The sequence below is a fragment of the Scyliorhinus torazame genome, chromosome 17 (genome assembly GCF_047496885.1).
Source record: "Scyliorhinus torazame isolate Kashiwa2021f chromosome 17, sScyTor2.1, whole genome shotgun sequence".
Lineage (NCBI taxonomy): Eukaryota > Metazoa > Chordata > Chondrichthyes > Carcharhiniformes > Scyliorhinidae > Scyliorhinus > Scyliorhinus torazame.
In genome coordinates, this window is record NC_092723.1 from 172,513,193 (window position 1) to 172,537,817 (window position 24,625).

General features: G+C 45.5%; 1 protein-coding gene across 6 annotated transcripts in view; it reads left to right on the forward strand.

Annotated features, from left to right (window-relative positions):
* axin1 (axin 1) overlaps window positions 1-24,625 on the forward strand; it is a 368,189-nt gene that overhangs the window by 285,850 nt on the left and 57,714 nt on the right. For all 6 annotated transcript variants that reach the window (XM_072481665.1, XM_072481661.1, XM_072481666.1 and 3 more), the window contains exon 3: window positions 983-1,123. In XM_072481665.1, the coding sequence (XP_072337766.1) occupies window positions 983-1,123 (141 nt within the window). The remainder of the gene's footprint in view (window positions 1-982; window positions 1,124-24,625) is intronic.

Below are 24,625 nucleotides of genomic sequence, written 5' to 3' on the forward strand. Positions count from 1 at the left end.
AAACCGGCACCGGCCCCAATTCCGGTGTCGGAATTGATTTCCGCCCGACCGGCAATCCGATATCGGCATCGGCCACCGAAGAATCCCGCCCATAGTCTTTTTAAGGAAGAAAAGGAAGCCTCCTGGCCCAACAAGTCCATGCTGGCTCCTCGCGGCGCAATGCAGCCAGTCACACACTCCCGCGTGATACCTGTATTCCTGCAAGTTTATTTCCTTCAAGCACCCATCCAATTTATTTTTGAAATCGATGACTGTTTCCATTTCCACCACCCATCCTTGTGTGCAGTGAGTCCAGGTTATTACCACTCACTGCATAAAAAATGCTTTTTATGACATTCCCCTTGTATCTTTTGCTCAAAATCTTAAATGTGTGTCGCCTACCTTGTATCATCAGCGAATGAAAAGCTTTTTCTTGAGTACCTTATTTAATCCTGTCCTAATTCTATACACCTCTGTCAAATCTCACCTCAATCACCTTTGCTCCAAGTGGAATAATTGCAGTCTTTCCTAACCATGTAACATGCTGGTAAAACTCCTCTGCAGTTTCAAGGTCCTTCACATTTCTGTTAAAGTATGGTGGCAAGAATGTGAATAAACATGGAAAATACTTATTTCATAATATCTTGCATTTTTTCTTTAAAGTTTACAATTAAAGTTTTTTTGCTTTTAAGGCAGGGTTTTCACCGTATTCACCATATCTGATTCCTGTGGGTGAAAATCATGATTGTTCAACACAATTACAGTATGAGATTAATCTAGTTAATTTGCTTTGTCTGCTAGGTGTTTTGAAACTAGAGTGTCATAATTTCTTTACTGCTAGAAAAATAACCAGATGTTTTGATCATGTATTCACTTGTGGAATGATTGAATTCAATAAGTGAAGATTTCTCAGGCAATGATACTTTGTTTTCCAAGATTGATAAGCCACAGTTTCTGATTTTAATATGATTTTGAGTAATATATTTTTTCCCCTTTTATCCAGACATGGGTCATGGCGGGAGCCTGTCAACCCGTACTATGTCAACACAGGGTATGCTTTGGCACCAGCAACGAGCGCTAATGACAGTGAGCAGCAGAGCATGTCAAGTGATGCAGATACCATGTCACTCACTGACAGTAGTGTGTAAGTATCTGCATGTGGCAGAATTTTTATAGCAATTAGTTTTTGTATTTTGTAACTGTGAAACATAACACAACATTTATTTGTATCTTTCTTTGGGGAATATTTGTTTGAATGAACATGGTCTGAATTATTTTTTTTCTCATTATTCATGACCAGGGAGTGAATGTATTTTTTTTAAAAAGCTGAGTTGGCTTATCAACAGCAACGACCCACCTGACCCCCCATCCACCCCCTCCCCCAACATTCAATGCCATCCAATCCACGAAAGAGTACCGTAGATGACACCCATGCATTGCAAGCCCACCCCGGCTCCTCCCCTCCACTTCCTCTTACAAAAATCCTCCCCCCAACCTCCGTTCCTTCCCCCCCATCTTTCCACCCCGGCTAGACTCATCGGGACCTATTCTGCCAGGCTCCCCCCACCTCGCTCCCATTCACTGGCCGACTTAAACTGACCAGCGTGAAGGCCCCCACCCGGGTCTCTTCCCCCTTGCCCGGCCCCAGGAAAACCAAGAAATCCCCTTTAGCGCACAACCCCGCATACACACCCAAGCTCCAAAGGACCATCATTGCAAGTGAAAGTCCCCTCTCTTCCCTTGTCCAAGTTTTTACAATGTTGACTCATTTAGCACATACACCCACCGCAGTGAAAAAATACAGTTCCATGAGGCTACATCAGTACATGACCACTTCTCAATTCAGCCACAGTCCTTCTGTCTTCGCAAACTCTTCCGCTGCTTCCGCCATCCCGAAATAAAAGTCCTTGGATTTGTAGGTCACCCTCAACTTAGCTGGGTATACTATGCCGCACCGCACTGTACTGATGTACAATGCTGCCTTCACCCAGCTGAAGGCAGCCCGCCTCCTCACCAGCTCCACCGTAAAGTCCTGATATATGCGTACACCAGCTCCAGCCCACTGCACCATCCGCTTCTGCTTTGCCCAGCACAGAACCTTCTCCTTCACACCATACCTATGAAAACACAGAGTCACTACTCTTGGCTGCTCACTCTCCATTGGTACAGGCCTCCACGACCGATGAGCCCGATCCAGTTCATATCGGGAGGGATCATCACCCTCCCCCAATAGCTTCGCCAACATCGTGGCAAAATACTCAGTCAGCCTCGGGCCTTCCACTCCGTCAGGAAGACCCACAATCCTCAAATTCTGTCGCCTGGATCTGTTTTCCAAGTCGTCCATTTTGGCTCGCAGACCCTCGTTGATCTCTATCACCTTCCGCATCTCCTTCCCCATCGAGGTAAGTTGATTGCTGTGCTGTAACAATGTCTCTTCCGCTTCCTTCAGCGCCTCGCCGTGCTCCCGTACCTCCGCCACTGCGTTCAATACCGCCGCCCTCACCGGGGCAATCTCCTCCTCCACCAGCACTTTCAATGCTGCCCCCATCTTCTTCCTCATGTGGTTTGTAAACTGCCTTTCGAGTTCCGTGGCCTTCACCGTAGTCATTTCTTCAGCCGTGGGCAGTGCGGCCTCCCCTGGTGCCCCAGCCTCCATTTTTCTTGCCGTCCTGCGGTGATCTTTGCACTCCCCGACGGACTTTCAGCTGTTTTTTTCACGGCTGTTTTTTTACTTGTTCTCGACATCCTTCTTCACTGTGCCTTCTCCCTGCTTTTGCCGCCTCTGTTACCCCTCAGACCGGGCGTTAGACCCCGAAAATGCCGTTCCCGAGCGGGAGCCCTCCAATGTGCGGCTGCCTCCCGCCCGCCGTCACCGGAAGTCCTGCAAGGTGAATTATGAGGGCTCTTGAATTGTTGCGAATGGTTATTTGTATTAACCTCTTTGTTTCAAGCTGTAAAGTTCAATATTGTGGAGGTATCTAACTTTGTCGTCTTCTGAACCAAATGGTACAATATAATAATTTTTAGTGTCACAAGTAGGCTTACATTAACACTGCAATGAAGTTACTGTGAAAATCCTCTAGTTGCCACACTACGGCGCCTGTTTGGGTGCACTGAGAGAGAATTCAGAATGTCCAATTCACCGAACAAGCACGTCATTTGGGGTATGTGGCAAGAAACCGGAGAAAACGCACGCAAACACGGGGAGAAAGTGCAGATTCCACACAGGCAGTGCCCCCAAACTGAGAATCAAACCCAGGTCCCTGGTGCCATGAAGCAACAGTGCTAACCACTGTAGCATTCTACAAACATATGCAAAGTTGGCCCAGTTAATGAAATTGTAATTTATTCAACTTATTCTACATGCAATATGATTTGTTTTAGCTTCATGTTGTTCTTTGTTTCAATGAAACTTGGAAGTGATAGCTAAAAGGAAATCATCTTATTCACCTTCTACTTACAAGTAGGAATTAGTAATTCCACAAGATAGTTTGCAGAGTGCATTGCCCTTTTGTTATGTTTGTTTTTGAGTTCTGCATAAAGCCTCATTCTAAATTACACTTAAAAGAGTAATAGTACTCTTTTTTTTGTCCAGTTTATCTGTAGTTTGCAACAAAAATAAATGTTTTTATTCATTATTGTTTTCTCCATTAAGTGTTATTTATAGTGGATTGTTGTCTTTGCTTATTGCTGTGTTTGCTATACAATAGTGTTCTGTAATGAACCACTGAGGGTTCTTTTGTTTTGATTAGCTCCAGTTAGCTCCTGTATGTTCTGGTGACACTAGCGTCTAGTTACAGTATAAGATTTGGATTGTACATCATAGATCCAGCAGCTTTCATTTTTATAATGTTTTAACTTCGTGAACATCCATCTAGCAAGAAAAACCTTGTTTGTTTGGACTCAAAAGATGGATATCCAAGCTCCATTCTAGATTACGTCGCCCTATTTGGTATCATGCACGTAGATTATGCCTGATCTTTTTAAGATGAAAGTGGAGAAGAAAAATTCAAGAACCAGGGCACTAAAATGCCAAAGTCTCCAACTCTTCTTAAACTTAGATTCCTCCTCGAGAGACAATACATGTCCAGGCCTAATTTAGCATTTTCAATAGACATTCACATGTGGGAGGAACTGTACACAGCACAGGGCTGTCTGATTGGAATTTGGAGTATGATAGATTTTGACGTGGCAGTCCTACAGACGAACTGCTAGACACAGACTTAGAGGCCAAACTGCCAATTTACCACACCAAAAGAATCTCACAAAAAAGGTTCAAATATTAGTAGTTAAAGTTGACTGAGCTTGCCTTGTTCTAGGTTAAAAGTTGGATGGAGTTGGTCACATTTCAGCTTCGGCTGATCAGAAAGAACTGAGAATTACGCTCAGTTTCATTTTATGGCCTGATTACTGTAACTCCTTGCTTTGCTTCTCTATGCCTCTATTTATAAAATCAATGGTCCACTAAGCCTTCTTGGCTTGTCCAGCCGTATTCAAAGACTTGTACCACACTGCACCTCCTGTCTTTTTGTTCTTGTATCCCTATGGGTATCACTATCAAGACTACCATTTTTCCCATTCCTAGTTGCCCTTGACGGTGGTGGAGATTTGGAAATGAACTACATTTAAGTAATTATTTTAATGTGGGTTCACAAAGTTCAAAAATATTTTTACAACGGTAGTTGATTTTGATAAATCTACTGACATTACTGGGCAAGCAAACAAAGGTCAAACGTTCATGTCTCCACTTCCTATGGTAAGATATGAAGAAACAATTCCATTTTTATAATCTTTATTAGTGTCACAAGTAGGCTTACATTAGCACTGCAATGAAGTTACTGTGAAAATCCCCTAGTCACCACACTCCGGCGCCTGTTCGGGTACACTGAGGGAGAATTCGGAATGTCCAATTTACCTAACCAGTGTGCCTTTCGGGACTTGTGGGAGGAAACCAGAGCGCCCGGAGGAAACACACCGACATGGGGAGAATGTGCAGACTCCGTACAGAGTGTGACCCAAGCCGGGAATAGAACCTGAGTCCCTGGTGCTGTGAAGCAACAGTTTAACCACTGTGCTATCAGGTGATTGGGATGGTCTGCTTTATAAGATTAGTGCTGATCAAAACCATTCAAACCGTGGTCAGTTAGTGTTAGATTGACCAGAAGTAAACATTGATCATCCTACTAATCCAGGCAGAGAAACATAGTTAAATGTTCTCTTTTATGAAAGAGTAATTAAATATAATTGCTATTCTGTATATTCATACATTGCAACAGCCAGTGATGCAAAAGTGGCAGTATTATTACTACTTTAGAGTACTGGAAATGAAGAGATCTCTTTTATAGTTGTTGGTTAATGCATCGTATTATGTGGCATGAAGCCTTTTAGAACAGGAATTGTATTTTGGTTTTATTAAAATTTGATAAAACGGATTTTGTTTTGCTTATTAGTTTTGCATATAACTTTTCTTTGCCTTTCACAGCATAGAAATCAGCATTTGGATTTTTTTGGTGTGAAAATTATTAGGACACAATCAGTATGGGTGGCACGGTGGTTAGCTTTGCTGCCTCACGGCGCCGAGATCCCAGGTTCGATCCCGGCTTTGGGTCACTGTCCATGTGGAATTTGCACATCCTCCCCGTGTTTGCGTGGGTTTCACCCCACGACACAGACATGCAGGGTAGGTGAATTGGCCACACTAAATTGCCCCTTCATTGTAAAAAATGAATTGGGCACTCTAATTTTTTTTTTAAAGGACGCAATTAGTATTTTTACACTAAAATTGAGCATGTTTCTTGTACATGAAGGAAGCCTTCGGGAGGTTATATGTTGAGAGTCTTTGTTTGATATGGATGGTTTCTTGGTTTCAAATTTTCATTCTTTAACCTGATGCCCCTTTTTTATTGACAGGAGGGAGTTTATTTGAAACAGCCTTGATTTCTCTCACCATAAAGCTGTGATTTAAATTTCCCCTTTATAAGCAGTGGCGTGTTTCCTAACCCCTCTTCATGCAATCCAATTTCTATCAATAATCACATAGCAAACTCTGAGGACGTAACCAGCAAGATGGATAATGGGGAACCTGTGGATGTGGTATGTCTAGACTTCCAGAAGGTGTTTGATAAGGGCCGCATAAAACATTGACCCAGAAGGTGAGATCGCAGGGGTTTGGGGGTAGAATACTAGACTGGATTGAGGATTGGCTGACTGACAGAAAACAAAGGGTTGTGTTAAATGAGTCCTTTTCTGGCTGGCGAACTGTAACTAGTAGGGTGCCGCAGGGTTCAGTCCTCACACCTCAACAGTTAGATGATCTGCAAGCAGGGACCGAGTGTAACATAGCAAAAATTGCAAACGATACTAAAATAGATGGGAAAGCAGGCATTGAAAAGGCGATACAGATTTTACAGACGGATATAGATAGGCTAGGAGATTTGGCCAGAATTTGGCAGATGGAATTTAATGTGTGTGTGAGGTTATCCATTTTGGCCGGAAAAAAAATAGTCAAGCAAACTAATGTAAAGGCGTTTCAACTAATGTAAAGCCGTTTCAAAGTAGAGAAGTATTGTTGCAATTGTATAGGATATTGGTGAGACCACATCGTGTCCAGTTTTGGTCTCCTTATTTGAGGAAGGATGTAGTGGCATTAGAGGCAGTTCAGAGGAGGTTCATCCGATTTATTCCGGGGATGGAGGGGTTGACGTATGAGGAGAGATTAAACAGTTTGGGGCATATACTCGCTGGAGTTTGGAAGGATGAAAGGAGTTCTGATCGAGGTATATAACATACTAAAATGTTCCCCCTTCTGGGGCACAAGAGGTCACAGATATAGGTTGAAAGTTGGTAGATTTAAAACCGAGATGAGGAGGCACTATTTTTCACAGAGGGTGGTGAATTTGTGGAGCTCACTGCCCCATAGTGCGGTGGGGTCTGAATCATTAAATGGTTTCAAGAGGGAGATGGATATATTTCTGATTTTAAAAAACAGGTTAAAAGGATATGTGAGGTGGCTTTGAGACCAGGAAGAGATCAGCAATTGATTGAATGGCAGAGCAGGCTCGAAGGGCCGAATTGCCTACTTCTCCTAATTCCTATATTCCTAAACTCAACATAGGGTAAACTCAGGGTTAGTTTATTTGCGTACACTCAACAGGAGAGTTGTGCTACAGTCTCTTTTTTACTCGTACAATAAAAGAGGGGGCTAGAGAAAGAAAGATTTACAGGGTGAAGACTACAGAGGAAAAATATTGTTTCACGTGAATCCAAAATCCAATGGTATATTGAATCACACAGGTCAGCAGGTAGAAAATTGGTGTTGGCTAATTTATTTTTCCCATAGAGATCACTTCCGTGATGAGATAGGCATACAGAAATTAATTGGTCTTGTAGGCCAGTGTTCTTCAAACTTTTTTTCCGGGGACTCATTTTTACCAATCGGCCAACCTTCGGGACCCAACCCGGCCGACCTGCGCAACCCACCATTTTCTCTTACCTTGTTTGCTGATGACAAAAATGGAGGGAATGGTTTTGGGTTCCTTTGGCCCTCGTACACGCTCCCCGAATGGAACCTGTTGGATGAAGGGGAAGCCTTCCGGTGTCGGAAAGTATGGAGTCTCCATCTGTCCAAAGTTCTGCATTCGTTTCCTGTAAAATGTTATCAAATAAAACCCTCCCGAAATTGTAAAAAAAAATGATAAAAATTAAAGGAATAAAATAAATGAATAAAACCCCCCCGAACTTGTAAACCAAAAAGCTGCGACGTTAAAAAAAAAAAACAGCTGCACTGCACATGCGGCCCAATCATCGGCGCGCATGCGCATAGTTTTGCGCATGCGCGTCAATGATCTGGCACGCATGCGCAGTGTGGCTGCATTTTTAAAAATATTTTTTTTTATACATGTTCTCGGCCATTTTGAAGGCCGCTTGCAGCCGGCGTTATTAATAGCGGGCTGCTGCGCGCAGATTTGCGCGATCGGGAGCACCGCAATGGACGGCTCCGTGACCCTCCCGACACCCACCCGTGACCCACCAGCGGGTCGCGCCCCTGAGTTTGACACTGCCTGTTGTAGGCAATGGTACAGAAGCTCAGAAGTTCCAGAAGAAACATTGTAGATGGGGCACGCATTCACACCTGGACAGAATCCCTTTTCTGAGCTTCTGCTTGGTAGATGGAAGGTTGGCAAACCCAAGACAATATAACTGGTGCTCTCAACTAGGAGGGGGGGCGGGGGGGGGTCATGTCACATGACACCCACCCCACCACTGGTTTTGACAAAGGTGTATCGTCCTTTGTCTGGGTTCCTAACATTGTTAATGTGCCAACCATTAAGAATTCAAAAGTGAGATTGCATGGTCCTTTATCCTAGCAGACAAGTAGACACCAGTGGACCGGCATGGTTTATGTAATGTAAATGACCTTTGTATAATTCCCTTTGAATTTGGCCTCTGCAACCCACAGAGGTCGTCAAAATCTCTGCAGAGATAAGGACACAAATTTCTTTGATACTGCCAGATTAGCTCCTATTGTTTGAAAGTCACAGTCAGGTGTGCCTTGATTCAGAGGTGTGGTGGCCCTTGGGTCAAATCACCACCAGTTCGTGCTCTCAAAAGGGAAGAGCAGCCTATGGTTGTCGGACTATGGCGACTTTCATTTCATTTTTTCCTAAGTGTAGTGTGAAGTCTTAGCTGCATTGGGCTTTTGCTAGTTAATGTACTTTCTTGGAGCAGTAACTGTTTGCCTTTGCTTAATTCAAAGATTTTTCTACTGGCATCATAAAACTTGCTTAACATGAGTATGGGAAAGCTTCATGTTAGTTTTAATTGAGCTATTCACAAATAAATGTTTAATTGTGATTTCTTTATTATTACATTGTGCATATTGAGGCACTTGATGTAATCTTTGGTACTATCAAATTTATGATATGCCATAAGAAACAGTTAAGTGGGACTTCCGGTGCCGGCCATGCTGTGAGTGGTCACAAACAGGGCAGTTCCTGCTTAAAGGCACAGAAAAAAGCTCTTTTTACCTGAAATTGGGTATAATTTTGATGAAAAGGCGTTAAGTGAAGGTTGGAGTAGTTTCCCCGGGAGTGGTAAGACCGCTGGTTACCAAACCCAGCAAATGACGGTGAGAGACCTAGCCAAAGAGTTAGAGAGAACCTGTGCTGCAGCAGCCAGTGTAAAGATGTCTGCGGGGGAAGGGCTGCTGCAAGGTGAAAGGCCCCAGATGGAGCAGATGGTGGCTTTTATTAAGGAGGAATTCTGCCAGTAGAGGAAGGAAATATAGGAGCATCGCTCGAAGGTCATCGAAGCTGTGGCACCCCTGAAGTGTTCGTTGGAACGGGTGGAGAAGTGCTTGCAGGTGCAGTGGTCGTAGATTCGGGGGATCGAAGGAGTGATCTCGGACCACAGCGATCATGTGGCTCTGGAGACTGAGGTGGGGCTCCTAGGGGAAAAACATTTGAGGGCAAAGATGGAGGAGCAGGGAATACCTCGAAGGCAGAACCTGCAAATAGTGGGTCTGCCTGAAGGAGTGGAAGCTGTGAGTGCCACGAGGTATGTCTTGAAGATGCTGGCAGCAGAAGGGGTGCTAGATAAGGTGCCTGAAGTGGACTGAGCGCATAAGTCCCTGAGGCAGAAGCCTAGAGCTGTGGAACCGCCATGGGCTGTTATCATGAGACTCCACAAATTTGTGTCGAAAGAAGATTTTGTGTTGGGCCAGGGAGAAGTGTACCTGAGACTGGGAGTGGAATAAGGTCCAGATTTATCAGGACATCGGAGCCAAGTTCGCAAAGGATTAAGGCCAAGGCGGTGCTGTAGATGTAGATGGTGTATGTAGATTGTCCGACCAGAGGAGGGGCAATATTGGATTTAGTACTTGGTAATGAACCAGGGCAAGTGATAGATTTGTTAGTGGGGGAGCATTTTGGAGATAGTGACCACAATTCTGTGACTTTCACTTTAGTAATGGAGAGGGATAGGTACGTGCAACAGGGCAGGGTTTACAATTGGGGGAAGGGTAAATACGATGTTGTCAGACAAGAATTGAAGTGCATAAGTTGGGAACACAGGCTGGCAGAGAAGGACACAAGTGAAATGTGGAACTTGTTCAAGGAACAGGTGCTACGTGTCCTTGATATGTATGTCCCTGTCAGGCAGGGAAGAGATGGTCGAGTGAGGGAACCATGGTTGACAAGAGGTTGAATGTCTTGTTAAGAGGAAAAAGGAGACTTATGTAAGGCTGAGGAAACAAGGTTCAGACAGGGCATTGGAGGGATACAAGATAGCCAGGAGGGAACTGAAGAAAGGGATTAGGAGAGCTAAGAGAGGGCATGAACAATCTTTGGCGGGTAGGATCAAGGAAAACCCCAAGGCCTTTTACACACATGTGAGAAATATGAGAATGACTAGAGTGAGGGTAGGTCCGATCAAGGACAGTAGCGGGAGATTGTGTATTGAGTCTGAAGAGATAGGCGAGGTCTTGAACGAGTACTTTTCTTCTGTATTTACAAATGAGAGGGGCGATTATTGTTGGAGAGGACAGTGTGAAACAGATTGGTAAGCTCGAGGAAATACTTGTTAGGAAGGAAGATGTGTTGGGCATTTTGAAAAACTTGAGGATAGACAAGTCCCCCGGGCCTGACGGGATATATCCAAGGATTCTATGGGAAGCAAGAGATGAAATTGCAGAGCCGTTGGCAATGATCTTTTCGTCCTCACTGTCAACAGGGGTGGTACCAGGGGATTGGAGAGTGGCGAATGTCGTGCCCCTGTTCAAAAAAGGGACTAGGGATAACCCTGGGAATTACAGGCCAGTTAGTCTTTCTTCGGTGGTAGGCAAAGTAATGGAAAGGGTACTGAAGGATAGGATTTCTGAGCATCTGGAAAGACACTGCTTGATTAGGGATAGTCAGCACGGATTTGTGAGGGGTAGGTCTTGCCTTACAAGTCTTATTGAATTCTTTGAGGAGGTGACCAAGCATGTGGATGAAGGTAAAGCAGTGGATGTAGTGTACATGGATTTTAGTAAGGCATTTGATAAGGTTCCCCATGGTAGGCTTATGCAGAAAGTAAGGAGGCATGGGATAGTGGGAAATTTGGCCAGTTGGATAACGAACTGGCTAACCGATAGAAGTCAGAGTGGTGGTGGATAGCAAATATTCAGCCTGGATCCCAGTTACCAGTGGCGTACCGCAGGGATCAGTTCTGGGTCCTCTGCTGTTTGTGATTTTCATTAATGACTTGGATGAGGGAGTTGAAGGGTGGGTCAGTAAATTTGCAGACGATACGAAGGTTGGTGGAGTTGTGGATAGTAAGGAGGGCTGTTGTCGGCTGCAAAGAGACATAGATAGGATGCAGAGCTGGGCTGAGAAGTGGCAGATGGAGTTTAACCCTGAAAAGTGTGAGGTTGTCCATTTTGGAAGGACAAATATGAATGCGGAATACAGGGTTAACGGTAGAGTTCTTGGCAATGTGGAGGAGCAGAGAGATCTTGGGGTCTATGTTCATACATCTTTGAAAGTTGCCACTCAAGTGGATAGAGCTGTGAAGAAGGCCTATGGTGTGCTCGCGTTCATTAACAGAGGGATTGAGTTTAAGAGCCATGAGGTGATGATGCAGCTGTACAAAACTTTGGTAAGGTCACATTTGGAGTACTGTGTACAGTTCTGGTCGCCTCATTTTAGGAAGGATGTGGAAGCTTTGGAAAAGGTGCAAAGAAGATTTACCAGGATGTTGCCTGGAATGGAGAGTAGGTCTTACGAGGAAATGTTGAGGGTGCTAGGCCTTTTCTCATTAGAACGGAGAAGGATGAGGGGCGACTTGATAGAGGTTTATAAGATGATCAGGGGAATAGATAGAGTAGACAGTCAGAGACTTTTTCCCCGGGTGGAACAAACCATTACAACGGGACATAAATTTAAGGTGAAAGGTGGAAGATATAGGAGAGATATCAGAGGTAGGTTCTTTACCCAGAGAGTAGTGGGGGCATGGAATGCACTGCCTGTGGAAGTAGTTGAGTCGGAAACATTAGGGACCTTCAAGCAGCTATTGGATAGGTACATGGATTACGGTAGAATGATATAGTATAGATTAAGTTGTTCTTAAGGGCAGCACGGTAGCATTGTGGATAGCACAATTGCTTCACAGCTCCAGGGTCCCAGGTTCGATTCCGGCTTGGGTCACTGTCTGTGCGGAGTCTGCACGTCCTCCCCGTGTCTGCGTGGGTTTCCTCCGGGTGCTCCGGTTTCCTCCCACGGTCCAAAGATGTGCAGGTTAGGTGAATTGGCCAATGATAAATTGCCCTTAATGTCCAAAATTGCCCTTGGTGTTGGGTGGAGGTGTTGAGTTTGGGTAGGGTGCGCTTTCCAAGAGCCGGTGCAGACTCAGGGGCCGAATGGCCTCCTTCTGCACTGTAAATTCAATGATAATCTATGATTAATCTAGGGCAAAGGTTCGGCACAACATCGTGGGCCGAAGGGCCTGTTCTGTGCTGTATTTTCTATGTTCTATGTTCTGTACCGGCGGCGGATCAGGTTCGGGGTGCTCTACCCGGCAAAATTATGGGTGACGTTCGGAGGCAGGGTGTATTATTTCTAGACCCCAGAAGTGGCCGAAAACTTCATTAAGGAGCATAAACTGGGGGAGAACTGAGTGGACACTGCTTGGGAACTGGGGTGCTGGCACTTCGTAATGGTTGGGAACATGTTCGAAGTGGGGGTAAGGATTGGGGGATTTTCGTCCCTTTTGGTTTGGAGGGGGTCCTTTTTTTGGTTTGTTTACTGTTGGGTATTGTAAGGGGTGAAAAGTCTGGGGATGGATGTTCCCATCCCCCCACCCCCTGTTTTATGGGACTGTTAGTGTTTCGCATTTGTTTGTTTGCTTTTGGGGAAGGCAGCCTGGGATTCAGGGGAAGTGTTTGTTTGGGTGGGGGAGGATAAGTTCAGCAGTTGAGCTGAGGAGGGGTGCCTTTGGGCAGGTGCTGTCACGCCAGCAGGAAGTGAGGTTTGGGGGCGAAGGCCGAGAGGGGTGGCTGGAGGGGGGGGGGGGGTTGTTGCGATGTGGCAGGGGTTGCGAGATGATATGGTCAGGGGCGGAGAAGGGGGCCATCTGAGATGACAGGTATAGGGTGGAAGTAAGGGGCGGGAGTTATGTGCAAAAGATGACAAACGGTAGAGGGGATTGGAGGCGTAAGGCTGGTAACATGGAAAGTCTGGGGACTGAATGGGCCTGTTAAAAGGTTGCGGGTATTCGTGCACCTCAACTGCTTGAAAGCGGCGGTAGTCTTTCTGCAGGAGACGCACCTCCATGTGAAGGACCAGGTTAGGTTAATGAAGGGGTGGGTCGGCAGGTTTTGCACTCTGGGTTTGATTCAAAATTGAGGGGAGTGGCGATTTTAATGAGCAAAAAAATTGAATTTGTGAGTGCAAAGGAAGTGAGGGATCCGAGTGGGGAAATATGTGATTATGAGTGGGGCATTGGAAGGGGAGCCGTTTGTGTTGGTAAATGTGTAGGCCCCAAATTGGGATGATGTGTGTTTTATGAGAGGGGTGCTGGCAGCGATCCGGATTTGGACACACACCAGTTGATCAAGAGAGGAGATTTAATTGTGTCTTAGAGCTGAGAGTGGACAGGTCGATGGGTAGGGTACGAATGGCAAAGGAGCTGGGTGGGTTTATGGAGAGGATGGGTATGTGGATCTATGGCGCTTTCAGAACCCAGGGAGAAGAGAGCATTCTTTTTTTCACGTCTATAAGGGGTATTCGAGGATTGACTGCTTTGTAGTGAGTTGGGGGTTTTGGTTGGGGTGGAGGGGGCAGAGTATGCGGGAATAGTTATCTTGGACCATGCGTCACACTGGCTGGAGATTCGGTTTAAATCTGGACGGGAGCAGAGGCCGGGGTGGTGGTTTGATTCGGGGTTGTTGGTGGGTGGAGATTTTTGTGATTAAGGTACGGTTTAAGGGCGATTAAGGAGTATGTGGAGTAGAATCAGAATGGGGAGGTGTTGGTAGCCATTTTTTGGGAAGCACTGAAGGCAGTGTTCCGGGGGAAATTATTTAGTTTAAGGTTTGTGCAGCTAGGGAAAGATGGGAGGAATATGACCATCTAGTGCGCGAGATAGTGGAGGTGGACAGGGAGTATTCAAGCGTGCTCACCGCAGAGGGATTGGCGAGGAAGAAAAAGTTGCAGGGGCAGTTTGACAGGTTGACAACGGGATGGGCGGTAGGGCAACTGCGCAGGGCAAGAGGGATGCAATATGAGTATGGAGAGAAGGCAAGTCGCATGCTGGCGCACCAGCTGTGGAGGCAGGCCGCGTCCAGGGAAATATTGCAGATACGGACTGGGGCTGGAGATGTGGTGTCGGAGCTGGGGAAGATAAACAAGGCGTTTAGGGAGTACTGCCAGGGACTGTACGAGGCGGACCCGGGGGAGAGGAGGGGGACATGGGGCGATTTCTGGACGGGCTGAAATTTCCCCAGGTGGAGGAAGCAAAGAGGTAGGCATTGGAGGAGCCCCTGGGTCTGAGGGAGATGCTGGATGTATCCGAGATTTGAAGTCTGGGAAGGCCCCAGGGCCAGATGGGCACCCGGCGGAATTTTATGAGGAATGTGCAACGGACCTGGCACCACATCTGTTAAGGGCAATTAATGAAGCACTGGAGAAGGGGGAGCTGCCAGAGACTATAACTCGGGCAGTAATCACACAAATCCCGAAAAAGGGGAAGGAGCCGGTGGAATGTGGGTTGTTAGAGGCCCATATGACTATGGACACGGATGTGAAAGTATTGGCTAAGTTGTTGGTGGGGAGGATGGAGGATTGTGTCCCAAGGGATGGTTGCAGGCTTCAATGAGGGCAGGCAGCTCACAAATAATATAAGACGTCTGTTGAATGTATTGATGAATCTGTCAGGGGCTCTGGTACCGGAGGTTGTGGTGTCCATGGATGCGGAGAAGGCATTTGATTGGGCAGTACTTGTTCAAGGTTTTCGGAACATAGAACATAACAGCGCAGTACAGGCCCTTTGGCCCTCGATGTTGCGCCGACCTGTGAAACCACTCTAAAGCCCATCTACACTATTCCCTTATCGTCCATATGTCTATCCAATGACCGTTTGAATGCCCTTAGTGTTGGCGAGTCCACTACTGTTGCAGGCAGGGCATTCCACGCCCTTACTACTCTCTGAGTAAAGAACCTACCTCTGACATCTGTCCTATATCTATCTCCCCTCAATTTAAAGCTATGTCCCCTTGTGCTAGACATCATCATCTGAGGAAAAAGGCTCTCACTGTCCACCCTATCTAATCCTCTGATCATCTTGTATGCCTCAATTAAGTCAGCTCTTAACCTTCTTCTCTCTGACGAAAATAGCCTCAAGTTCCTCAGCCTTCCCTCATAAGATCTTCCCTCCATACCAGGCAACATTCTGGTAAATCTCCTCTGCACCCTTTCCAATGCTTCCACATCCTTCCTATAATACGGCGGCCAGAATTGCATGCAATACTCCAAATGTGGCCGCACCAGAGTTTTGTACAGCTGCAACTTGGCTCCGAAACTCAATCCCTCTACCAATAAAAGCTAACACACCGTACGCTTTCTTAACAACCCTCTCAACCTGGGTGGCAACTTTCAGGGATCTATGTACATGGACACCGAGATCTCTCTGCTCAGCCACACTACCAAGAATCATACCATTAGCCCAGTACTCTGTCTTCCTGTTATTACTTCCAAAATGAATCACCTCACACTTTTCTGCATTAAACTCCATTTGCCACCTCTCAGCCCAGCGCTGCAGCTTATCTATGTCTCTCTGTAACTTGTAACATCCTTCCACACTGTCCACGCCTCCACTGACTTTCGTGTCATCTGCAAATTTACTCACCCATCCTTCTACTCCCTTCTCCAGGTCATTTATAAAAATGACAAACAGCTGTGGCCCCAAAACAGATCCTTGTGGTACACCACGAGTAACTGGACTCCAGTCTGAACATTTCCCATCAACCACCTTTGTTTTCTTCCAGCTAGCCAATTTCTGATCCAAACTGCTAAATCACCCTGAATCCCATGCCTCCGTATTTTCTGCAGTAGCCTACCGTGCGGAAACTTATCAAACGCTTTACTGAAATCCATATACACTAGGGAAGGTTTGGGTTCGGGCTGAGATTTGTGGCATGGGTGCGGTTGCTGTATGTGGCACCGAAGGGGAGTGTGAGGACGAATATTATGAGTTTCTGGAATTTTGACTTGCCCAGGGGTATGAGGCAGGGGTGCCCGCTGTCGCCCTTAATGTTTGCGCTGGCCATAGAGATGATGACAATGGCTCTCGGGGGCCGCCGGAGTGGCAGGGGATTATGATGGGACAGAGGGAACACCGGGTGTCGCTCTATGCTGATGACCTCTTGCTATATGTTTCGGATCCGTTGGAGAGTGTGGGAAGGATTATGGGCCTGCTGGGGAGGTTTGGAGGGTTCTCGGGGTACAAACTGAATGTAAGGAAAAGCGAGGTTTTTCCGGTGAATGAGCTAGGACGGCGGATAAATTTAGGGGGGTGCCATTTGCAGTGGCGAGGGATAGATTTAGGTATTTGAGGATTCGGATAGCGAGGGAATGGAGGGCTCGATAAGTGGAACTTAATGAAGCTGGTGGAGGAAGCCAGGGAGGATCTTAAAAGATGGGATACACTGCAGTTGACTTTGGCGGGGAGTGCACAAGTGGTGAAAATGAATATTCTGCTGAGGTTCATGTCTATTCTTCAGGCTCTCCCGATCTTTCTACCAAAGGCTTTTTTTCCCGGAAATTGGACATGATCATTTTGGACTTTGTATGGGCAGGGAAGGTGCCGAGGGTCGGGAGGACCCTTCTGCAGAGGCAGCAGGGGCGATTGGCATAGCCAAACCTGCATCATTATTATTGGGCGGCGAATGTGGCTAACGTGCGGCGATGGTGGGAACAAGAAGGTAGAGTGGGTTAGGATGGAGGAGGAATCTTGTGAGGGGCTTAGTTTGAGGGCGATGATGACGGCAGCTTTGTCAATGGCTCTGAGTAGATATTCAGGGAGCCTGGTGGTGCAGTCCACGGTGAAGATCTGGAATCAGTTGAGGAAGGAGTGAGGCACTGTGTAGGATAAACGGGATTTCCTCCTGTGCAAGGATGAGCCTGATACAGTTTAAGGTGGTGCAAAGGGTGCATATGATTCATATGACTCGGACGAGAATGAGTGGGTTCTTTCAGGGGTAGCAGATGAGTGTGAAAGGTGTGGGCGGGGGCCAGTGAATCATGCCCACATGTATTGGGGTTGCGAAAAATTGGTAAGATTCTGGGCAGAATGTTCGCGGTCTTAGCCAGGATAGTGGAGGAGGCGGTGGACCCGGACCCTTTGGTGGTGATATTTGGGTTTCAGAGAAGCCGGAGCTCATGGAGAGGAGGAAGGCCGATGTCGTGGCCTTCGCCTCTCTGATTGCACGGTGGTGAATTTTACTGGAGTGGGGTCAGAATCGCCATTGGGGGTAGTGGCTTGGTTTGGTGACCTGTATGACTTCCTGCGGTTGAAGAGGATAAAATATGAGTTGAGGGACTCTGCAAGGGGTTTGAGAAAAGATGGGGATGTTTGTGTTTGAGGAGCTGTTCGTCGCAAGGGGGAAACGGTGAAAAAGGGGAAAAATTTGTACAGACTGTATAGTTGATTGTTGGGAAGTATGTTTCCCGGGGTGTTTGTGTTGTAACCTGTTTTGATACATGTTTGTACTAAAATACTTTATTTTAAAAAACTTTTTAAGTGTCAACTTTGCAATAGTATGGAGATGTTCTTCCTACATTTGAATGAATTCTATTTGATATTGCAAAATTGTGAAACCAAGGTGTCAGGTCTTTACACCAGTGCCGCATGCCAACGTTTAAAAGAATAGGAAGACAGACTGGACAACTTGAGATGTAATAATGAGGTAACCCAAAGTTTAACCCATTAATTGTTAAAGCAGTCAAAAAATAAACTCTTTGGTATGTGTTTGGCAACATGGTCTGCGGATGCACAATATTACAGGAGTGATGTGCGGCGTTATAATGGTTGTATCTCTGTACTTGCAATTGCTCATAGCTAATTTCATTCATGCCTGTGCAGGCAAGTGTCCAGTGGAAGCCAGGTACTTTTAGTCAGGAAAAAATACGACATTACTGCAAAGCACGAGAGAGAATAAAATAACAAAGTAACAATCAAACCAGCATGGAATTAGCCACTGAGCCGAAAATAAAGTGAGAAATTTAAGGATTGAAAATATTGTACTCAAGTGCTTGAACATTAGCAGTTGAACATTAGCGTAAATCCTGAATTGCACTTCATACCATTCTGCCACAGTTAACCTCTAGCACGTGATGATATTGACTGAAAATGAAGTGCTAAATAAAGTCTTGCACCTTGTTTATATTGCAGTAAAGCTTCTGATTAAATTGATTTTCCCCAATATGTGGCTCTGTGTTCCAAATTTATCTAATGAATGCTGCAGAGATGAACAGTCACATCAGAAGAACTGCACAGACAGTTGCTCTAAAGTTGTATTTCTGACTTTATATTTCTAGCCACAGACCTTCATTTTAATAATGTTGGCCTGTACAGGCATCCAAAATCCAAGTGGCAGCCCTGGTGGAAAGTGCTAGTGATACCCTCTAATTGCACTTTATCTTTTCAAGGCAGGGATCAAAACTGTTTTTCCAGGCAATTCTCCCTGCCTTCAGAGGTATGAATGCAGTCTTATTTATTTTCACTCTATAGGCAGTATTGTAATTTAAATGGATTATTGTATATAATTTGGATGTTTGTGATTTTAGTTGTATGTTTCTGATTTTTATAGATTGTGTCCTGATGTGGGCTTGGCATAATCAAGCTTGAGAGATTTTCTTAAAGGTGCTGCACCTCAGAATGATGAAATACAGATAGCTCCCTGCTGCATGCTCACTCATTTAGTTAGTTTTCGAATTTGTCTCTTTTGAGAGGAGAACTGGGTGCCCCCATCAAAGATATTTATTCTTGGGAACCTGTCCCCTTTCAACAACTAGCTAAGGAGGAGCCGAATCTTAAAAATGGTATACAGCATGCAATATCAAGGAGATGCGTAAATGGATTTCATTCTTTCTCAATTAGTGTGACAGTTATGACTATGTGAAAAATTCTTCTTACAGACTATTTCATATTTCCAGTTAATAGCAGAAATGTGGTGGGAATAAAAACCAAAAATTATGGTTTTAATAGAAATCCCCTTTCCTCTGCTACTGAATTAACCTTGAAAACTGGTGCATTTTAGGTTTCCTGTAGATAGGAAACAGCAGAGTATTATAGAACATGTTTAGGCAGTGTGCCATCAGAATTGTCACATTGAGAGAGCTGCAGATTGCACCCCATCTGCTAACTACAGTGGCACTCTAATGCACTGGCAAATTTAGTTAGTTGGGCCTCGTTCTTGCAGTTTAATCATTTCAGCATCCCACTTAGCTTGAAGGCATTGTAGCTTTCTTTGAAGTAGGGCACAAAGCTTCTAATAGCAGGGGGTGGTTTAAGTTCCATCTGCTGAATACTTGCAGAAGGTGATCATAAGAGGATAGCAGATCTACACTGAAAATATATAGTGGTTCATGAAATATATTGAAATAATGACCTGTGTGTGTGCGCGTGCGTGTATAGCATGTGGCTTTTAATTTAAGGTGCCAAGTTAATTTGTGTTTCATTTGTCCCTCAGCTGAGTTTTGTTAGGTTCGTCTGTGAACATTTTGTTTCATGATTTTTGTTTTATTGCTACAAAAGATATGGGTGTGCATTTATTGAGAACCAGGGATATACTTTTTGAACTTTGAGGAGAAAATGTTACATTCTACAATTGTTAACAGTTGTTTGGGAGAACGTTAGGTTTGTTGAATTTGGAGGACGGTAATCACAAATGAAGGTCTCCGTAGTAGGTAAATGCAGGTGCTGTTTCAGAGCTGGAAATAAGTAGTTTTAGTCATCAGAAAGAATCTGGAGTCAGAAACTCAGCGGAGCAGCAAATAAAGAGCCATTTTCAGATAACCTGAGACAGTGGCCAGACAAAGGAGTAAAATCTATGGCAGCAGTGTTACATTTATGGTGGTTGCAGAGCTAGAGGTGACCACTTAAATCTTTCGGGTGCATAATGGAGGAAATAATGGCTCATTCAAGACTAGTCATCAGACAAACGGTCTGACAGCAGAGTCAGTGAATAGTTGAGAGCTGTGGTGGGCAGCTAGAACTACTGCAGTCAGTGTACCCTGGAAGCTGGATCAATATTTTTGGATGCTGTCACGAAGGGGCAGGTAGATGAACAAGAGGCAAATGACAACAGGGAGGGCAGTAGGGCAGCTGCATAGGGCAAGGATGCAATATGAATATGGGGAGAAGGCGCGCAGCATGCTGGCGCACCAGCTGCGGAGGCAGGCTGTGTCCAGAGAAATATTGAAGATACAGGCTGGGGCTGTGGTGTGAGAGCCAGGGAAGATAAATGAGGCATTTAGGGAGTATTACCAGTGACTATATGAGGCAGACCCGGGGGAGAGGAGGGGGGCATGGGCAGTTTCTGGACGAGCTGGAATTTCCCAGGTGGAGAAAGCAAAGAGACGGGTGTTGGCGGAGCCCCTTGTTAGACGTTTTAGTTGCTGTGATATGAAGTCTAGTTCTGTTCCTTTTTCACAAACACACATTTATTTTCTTCCAACAGCCTTTGCACAAAACTCTCACTATACATCACCTGCCAGAGGCCACCTGAAGCCCCTTTATATATCACTGTCAATTAATGGATACTTAACATAAATGAGACAACTAATTGCAATGTCTCTTAACCCATTACTTAACAGTCTCCCCTTCCTTGGAGAAAAAAAAATTAGGTGAAAACAAAATTTCAAGAAACTCAAGAACACACACACTATTTCCCCCCCTTTTTTTGTTTGGACGAGAAAGAAAAAAACAAAACAGTCACAGAAACAAGCGCCCTTTATTAACAATATCCAAAAGTTTCTGTGAACTCGCCCCTCTTTTCGTCAAACAGTCTGACAGCTCCTGTCGACCCATTTAATTTTTGTTATTTCCCCTCTGTCCAACATCTGTTTCAAACTTGCAATGTCTATCCGTAACCTCTTTTCATTGACACTTTTTGTAGAGTGCACATTTTCCCACAGGGATTTATTGTCAATGTGACAGTCAATATGTATATTACTCAAATCCCCTAATCCCAAAATTTCTGTCAATATCATACTTATATAAAAGGCCATATCCACCACCTCTACAAGGCTTAACGTCTCAGCAACCAAAGTGCTTTTTACCACTCTCCTTATTTTCTTTGTTTCCCACACAAGCGGGCAACATTTACCATTGTTCCCCAAAAGCAAAATTATAAAATTTCCTGCGCTTGGAACCCCATCACATAAATTTGCGTAGGACGCGTCACTATAAACTGAGTTTCAAGTGCCTACGGTCACCTAAAACTGGGAACTTCAAAGCACACTACTGCATTTTTAGTTTTGCCAACGCTTTATTTGCTCTTATTATGTCTTCCATTTTGGGATCATTCATTTTTGTACTCAACTCTGAGACATCAAAACTCACGTCCGATCTAGTCTGTCTACCTAACCAGTTCAGTTGCCCAATTAAACTTCACAGATGCTCTTTTTCTATCTTTGGAACCATTGCTTCTTTATGTGAAACTCCGCCACGGCTAATTGCTATTGGGCTGATGCTTTCCAAATAAGATTGCTGACGTAAAGTTGCCCCTAACTTCGTCTGTCCAATTTCCAGTCCAATATATTTAAATGCACCGGAAGTCTGACTTCCAACCCTGAATTCTTTCCTCATAAAAGAGATTACAATAGCTTCAAAATCACTAATCCCACCCCACAAAAAATCATCGACATGCATCATAAAAATGCCAGAAAGGTTTCCTTTATAGTGCCAGTAAAACATTGCAGGATCTGCTTTCAACTGGCAACAGCCTAACATTAACAAAACTGACCGTACCGAAAAATAACATACTCTAGATGCATCATTTAATCCATATACACATTTGTTCAACTTTCAGAATACCCCTTCTGTGTTAGCTGCTTCTTTAGGAGGATGGAGAAAAATGCCTCTCTGGAGCTGATGCCCCTGCAAAAAGGCAGCTTTGATATCTATAGATTTGCATTCCCATGCCTTTGTGGCTAATAGAGCCAAGAAGATCTTTAAAATAACCTTTCCTGCTGTAGGTGAATCTACCCTTAAATCCTGATCTAAGTTTTCTTCAAATCCCCTTGCCACAAGCCTGGCTGTTGCCTTATAAGTTCCCTCCGGAAGAACCTTTTCCATGCAAATCCATCTGTGGGATAGAGCTCTTTGTCCCCCATCCGGTACTTCCGTGTATACCCCAAATTCACTCCAACTTCTTGCTGTTTAGCTTCTTTGATAACTTTTTCATCTAATTTATTTGAAGCCACCAAAATCTCACCTGCATGTGGGCTTCTACTCCTATTAGTATTCGTAGTCTTACTCCTGTTCCGAGATCTTGATAAACTACGTCCCCTCTCCCACCTGGTATCTCGTTCTGTACTGCTACTGCTTGATCTTTCACTTCTGCTGTGGGATGTCCTTTCAATAGTTCTCAACCTTTTCCTGCGGACCTGTTCACTATCCGATGTACTATCTGAACTGGCACTGCGTTTCTGTGCCCTCCATTTTTGAACTTCGTTTTCCCAATCCATTGTCTTGATTCCTTCCCCTGAATGCTGTACATTCAACCAATGTTTATACTTTCCAGTGGCCTTCCCTGCTCTACTAATAACAGTTGCATCCTTCCATTGACTAGACCCTTCAGGCAAATATGTCACTTTTGTATCAACTTTTGGCAGTTGCCCTTTCGGAAAAATGGCCTATTCTAATTCATCAGAAGTGTTGTGTTCCTCCACAGAAACCCTGTCGATATCAGTTAATTGGTCCTCATAGTTCTGTAACACATGCGTACCAGATGACTCTGGTTCCTCGTCATGTCTGTCTGCTCTGTCTAAGTTTGAAAATTTGTAATCTGTACCCATTATCCTTGATGAATGTACCCTAACAGTTTGATTACCATGTTGCAAAATAATTGTTTTGCCATCTATGCCTATGATCTTCCCTGGGTCTTTCCATTCATTAGAATTGTCTCTCTTATAGTATACCATGCCTCCTTGCTGAAAAACGACATCTGATGGCCGTACGTTATGTCTTAAAGCTCTGGGAATTCTTTCAGAGACTTCTGTTTCCAAAAAAACTTTTCTACTGCGATGTAAGGCATTTAAATGTTCAGCAAAACAGAGCTAATTGTAGTCCCCTCCCAAGCTGGAGGCTGGTCATCCAAAATGGACGAAGTTTTAGAATTTCTACCAAACACTAATTGATAAGGACTATCGCCCCCTTCCAATTGCAATGAATTCTTTGCATGTACTGCCCATGCTAAAGCTGAATTTAGCCTGCAATTTGGTCGATCTGCCAAAATTTTCTGAAGCATGTCATCGATGACAGCATGATTTCTTTCACAGACACCATTACTAAATGGGCTTTCTGCAACCGTATTCATGTTTTTACACATTTCCCTAAACTCATCATTAGCAAATTCTCCCCCATTGTCCGTAAGGAATTTTGCCGGTGGACCCATTCCTGTCCCTATCCATTTTTCCATAATTTGATCCAGAATTACTCTATTTTCTTTACTTCGTACAATCGTTGATTGACTAAATCTGGTTGCTAAATCTACAAAATGCAAAATAAATATATTATTTGCTTTATCCCAGATCTTAAGGTCCATGGCCACAATGTCGTTAAAATTCCCTGGCCAAAGGTAGGGTTACTATCGGTCGTGCTGGTGTCTTTCTGTACTTCCTACAAACTTCACAGCGGTTACTAACCTGTTCTTTCAGTTTAGTATAGTCGTCATCCCTTACCCGTGCATCCTTTAATTAATTTTTCAGCCTCCGAGGAGACGGATGTGCAAATTGCCTATGCAGTTTTAATACCACAAGCTTTTTATCAGCTAAAGTCCCATTTTCAACTGCCATTAACACATCCTTAACCACTCTACTGGAAATATTATTTGTCAAGGGAGGGACGAGGGGAAGGGAGGGACGAGGGGAAGGGAGGGACGAGGGGAAGGGAGGGACGAGGGGGAGGGAGGGACGAGGGGGAGGGAGGGACGAGGGGGAGGGAGGGACGAGGGGGAGGGAGGGACGAGGGGGAGGGAGGGACGAGGGGGAGGGAGGGACGAGGGGGAGGGAGGGACGGGGGACGAGGGCCGGGGGGGGGGGGGGGGAACGAGGGCCAGGGGGGGGGGGAGGGACGAGGGCCGGGGGGGGGGGGGACGAGGGCCGGGGGGGGGGGGGGGGGACGAGGGCCGGTGGGGTGGGGGACGAGGGCCGGGGGGGGGGGGGAGGGACGAGGGCCGGCCGGGGGGGGGGGGGGGAGGGCCGGGGGGGGGGGAGGGACGAGGGCCGGGGGGGGGGGAGGGACGAGGGCCGGGGGGGGGGGGGGGGGGAGGGACGAGGGCCGGGGGGGGGGGGGGAGGGACGAGGGCCGGGGGGGGGGGGGGGGAGGGACGAGGGCCGGGGGGGGGGGGGGAGGGACGAGGGCCGGGGGGGGGGGGGGGGGACGAGGG